Below are 3,915 nucleotides of genomic sequence, written 5' to 3' on the forward strand. Positions count from 1 at the left end.
TTGTTTGATAAGAAAAATAACCGCAAGCGCACAGTATCAACTATAGCTACGGGTGGAACTCAGGGAGGTCGGGTTGCTTAAATCTTTACTCTCAATATAGGCAAAGTGTACTCAACAAGAAATTTATATCTCTACACTCAAACTAAAAAAAATACCAAGATCAACTATCAAATTAAGAAACTAGGCTAAACTAGGACAAACTGAATTAACACGAAAAGTAAGAGAATGAGATGGGTAGATTCAAATTGAGAAGGGCTCTTGGGGATGGAATCTACCATAAGGTTAGGGTAAGTCAATGATCAACACATCAAAGCATTGCATATATCATGGTCTAGGTCTATAGGAGATGCGGCGAAAAGAGCTAACATATCCTATGAGTAGAACACATTCAATACACAATTAGATCTGAAAATCTTGAACATGAATGGTGTCACAATGGCTACGGCGACAATATTGCATATATTCCATTAGGATGACATGCATAATGCGGCAATCAATAATTGTAAGTCCAAATAATGAACATGTCCATTAATACACAAGCAAGCAAATCATCAACTCATCCTTCCCTCATGGCTTCATTCTACCTCAACAGTTGAGGGTTTAGTTGGCTATGGGAAAAATGATGGAAGGAGAGGGGGTTGATTAAAAGAACATTCAAACTAAACTACAAAAAATAAAATCAAAAGATTAAAGAACTTAGTTTATGTAGAATTTGAGCTTGAACCATTGAAGAAAAATTTTCAGCCTTAAACTTGAATCAACAACTTGAATTACACCAATGTAAGAAGGGGAGGAGATTAAAAGTCCTAAATTACATTAGATCTAGGAATGAAAAAGACAAATTTATATCAAAGTTCTAAGCTTAGACAAAAAAACTAGAAAGGAAAAAACAAGAGAAAGAATGCTAAAACCAAAAACTAAAGAGAGAATGAATGAATTTCAAGGGGGGAGAAGACCCCTTATTTATAAACACAACCCCCCATCTCCCTTGCAAAATTCAGCCAGCCAAGGGAGAGATTCCCTTGGTCAATATTTTTCAGTCAAGAAATTCTAGATTTGATTTTTTTTAAAGAAGAAAGAGAGATAGAGAGATTGAGATTTTTATCCAAGAATAGAGAGGGAGGTGGAGATTGGATCCACAACTCCAAAAATAGAAGATCCAATCAAATCATGAAGGAAATCTTTCCAATCTTCCAAGATTTGAGTAGCTTACTTTGACTTGTGGTCTACTCTACAATTGAAAATGCTAGATGTCACCAACAATGCACTTGGATAAAAATACCCCTTAAAATTTTCGATGGGAATATTGCCCCTATTGAATTTCGAATGTGCTTGCTTGGGTCTTCATGGCGCAATGGTCCAGCCCATATGAAATTAATTCTTGGGCCTATGGACATGGGCTTCTTTAAAACTTGATTCCTTGCATTTCAGTTCCACAAAGGCTTCTTAGTATAATTTGGGCTTCTCTTTCTAGAATGGACCTAAAATCTGAAATTAAACACATAAAAACACCTCGAGTAGCTCTATTCAAGTATGAAAATACAAGAATATAAAGGCTTAAATTCACATATAAATATGTTCATCAAGTGTGAAACCGCACTAGTGAGAAGGTGGGAGATGGATTTGTATAGTATCAATGGGATCACATTTTGTATGAGGACAGAGAGTGTCAGCATGAGAATATGAATTCCACGACTCATTGTGTGAGAAGGCAAGGGAGGGAATTCCCACTACAACATTGTGGGATCTTTTTCCCATTATAAATAATCCCTTGTAATGAATATGATCTCTCACGCCAAGCCAATGGGTGCTCAAAATGAGGTGCCTCAAGATTCCTATAAGATTCCACATTGACATGGAGGAGAGAGAGAGATCTACACATCACACATGCACTCCTCTTCCCATAATTTGTAATCCCCACTCTAGCTTCATGTGAATATTTTTCTCAATCTAAATAGGACAAAGTTTTCCTCCACTCTTAGAGGACTGTTCACCCACCAACCTAGGGTTCACAAACCCCTAAAGTATTTTAATATTTTTCCAAAACACCCTCTCAATGCCCTCTCCTGCCCATCAGACACTGTAGTGAATGAAATCGTGGGTGGAGGATAACTCGAAAGCTGCAAGATTCCTATGATGGGGCACATAGGGTCTCAAAGAGGAGAGCCACATACATAGCACATGTACTTTTCCCATAATTTACATAAGAAGTGATGGAAAAGTAAATCCATATCCAGATCATACTTACTCAGCCCACAACACGAATTTGATAATGCCCTTCCCACTGTTTTAATGCCCATCCCATGACACCAGACCCATGGACAAAGAAATTCTTCCTTCACCGTGGATGAAGAGAAACTGCATCAAGAAGTTTAAGTGCTTGCACAAGGGTGTCCCTAAACTTGGACAGATCAAGCCTGAGATCTTGGCCATCAATATAGATAGGCCTACCAAGATTATAACCCTCGCGGTGTATGGAATCAGGATCAATGATCACTGGATGATTGGGACCATACACGTCCATGAGCGAGCTCTCCTGGGGACTGATCTGATATTCCAAATACTGAACACCCATCTCCCCCGTTGGAATCCCATAATAGTGGGAGGAGGCCCACCGCACGCCCAAAGGTACCACCTGCACCAGCACCGCACCTTCCGGCAAGAACACCTCGTTGGTAAGCCCCGCTCCATGGGCACCCACCAGAACATCACACCTGTTCACCACACGTGAGAACTTGTCTAGATTCGACGTTAGATCAGGCTTTGCCACTACAACTCGAAACCCTAATTCAGACGCCACCTTCACCATCTCATCTTCGTTCAAGAACCTGCGAGAGTGAAATCGTGAGAGAATGATAAGAACAGGTTTTCGCTTCTTCTTCTGGTCTTGATTAGAACTAGTGGAAATATTCTTGTTCAGCTGAGCGATGTTCTTGATTTTGAGGTGGAATGCTTCTCGGAGGAATTGTCTGAAGTCAAGCATCGAACAATTGACGGGCAATTCACTATTCTTGCAGATAAGGTTGTCGTTGTGGAAGTGAAGGCCAGTGACGATTCCAGGGAAGCAGTGGACCCTAGTGTCTTCTGAAGCATTAATGATTTCATAGTCGGAGAGATGAGAGAGAACCTGACGGAACTTGGTAACCCAGAGGTAATTGAAATCGGAGACGACGAAATGGAGTCGAGAGTGGAAGTGACGGCAGGTGATAAAGAGTGGGATTATGATCTCATTGAGTTCGTGGAAAACGTTTCCGATGAGACCGGAGGAGAAGACGACGGCGGGGACATCGTGGGTGACATCGCAGGTAGGTGGGATAGTATTATTGATTGTGTAGTTGTACGGCTGAATGGTAATCTCTTTGACGTATCTACGAGCATGGTCATCGTTCTTCTTCACATATGGCCTCACCATGCGTGGCATCTGCTGCTGCAATTGTGGGAGTTGCAGGTTCTGGTTCTTATTGGATGACGACGAGAGGTATACGGTCAAGGCGCCCATTTCTGTCTTTATCCAGACGGGTTGATTTGAAACACAGACATCGTTTTCTGGATCAGATTTACACGCAAATCCGGTGGTCTCTAGCGCCGTTCGATCTTTCCCTGTTTGAAATTGGAACGGAATCTAAAATTCTAAATTATAACATTCAAATAATATGGTTCTCTCAAAGAATTTTCAAAGTATTACAAGGGCATTTGGAGAGATGAGATTAGGTTACAACTTTTAAAATTTTTTTGGGTAAGAGAATAAGCCTATAGTTTATCACCCTACTTAGATGACAAAAGGTATGATTAACAAATGGATTAAGTTTTCTTTCATTCACGGTGAAGAGATTCACTAATGACAACGTGACGCTATGATGTTTTGGTAATAAAATTCTTTATTAAAATCAATGTGAAAACACATTGACGAAGAAG

The 3,915-nt window shown here is 40.2% G+C and overlaps 1 protein-coding gene across 1 annotated transcript; it reads right to left on the reverse strand.

Moving 5' to 3' along the window:
- Positions 1-2,338: 2,338 nt before the first annotated feature.
- Positions 2,339-3,499, reverse strand: LOC122643618 (alpha-1,3-arabinosyltransferase XAT3-like). Its single transcript, XM_043837227.1, has one exon. The coding sequence runs from the start codon at positions 3,497-3,499 to the stop codon at positions 2,339-2,341; it is 1,161 nt and encodes a 386-aa protein (XP_043693162.1).
- Between the last annotated feature and the right edge of the window lie 416 nt (positions 3,500-3,915).

Source organism: Telopea speciosissima, chromosome 10 (assembly GCF_018873765.1).
Source record: "Telopea speciosissima isolate NSW1024214 ecotype Mountain lineage chromosome 10, Tspe_v1, whole genome shotgun sequence".
NCBI lineage: Eukaryota > Viridiplantae > Streptophyta > Magnoliopsida > Proteales > Proteaceae > Telopea > Telopea speciosissima.

Coding starts and splice junctions, on each gene's coding strand:
- LOC122643618 (XM_043837227.1), bottom strand. CDS start 3,499: ATGGGCGCCTTGACCGTATACCTCTCGTCGTCATCCAATAAGAACCAG.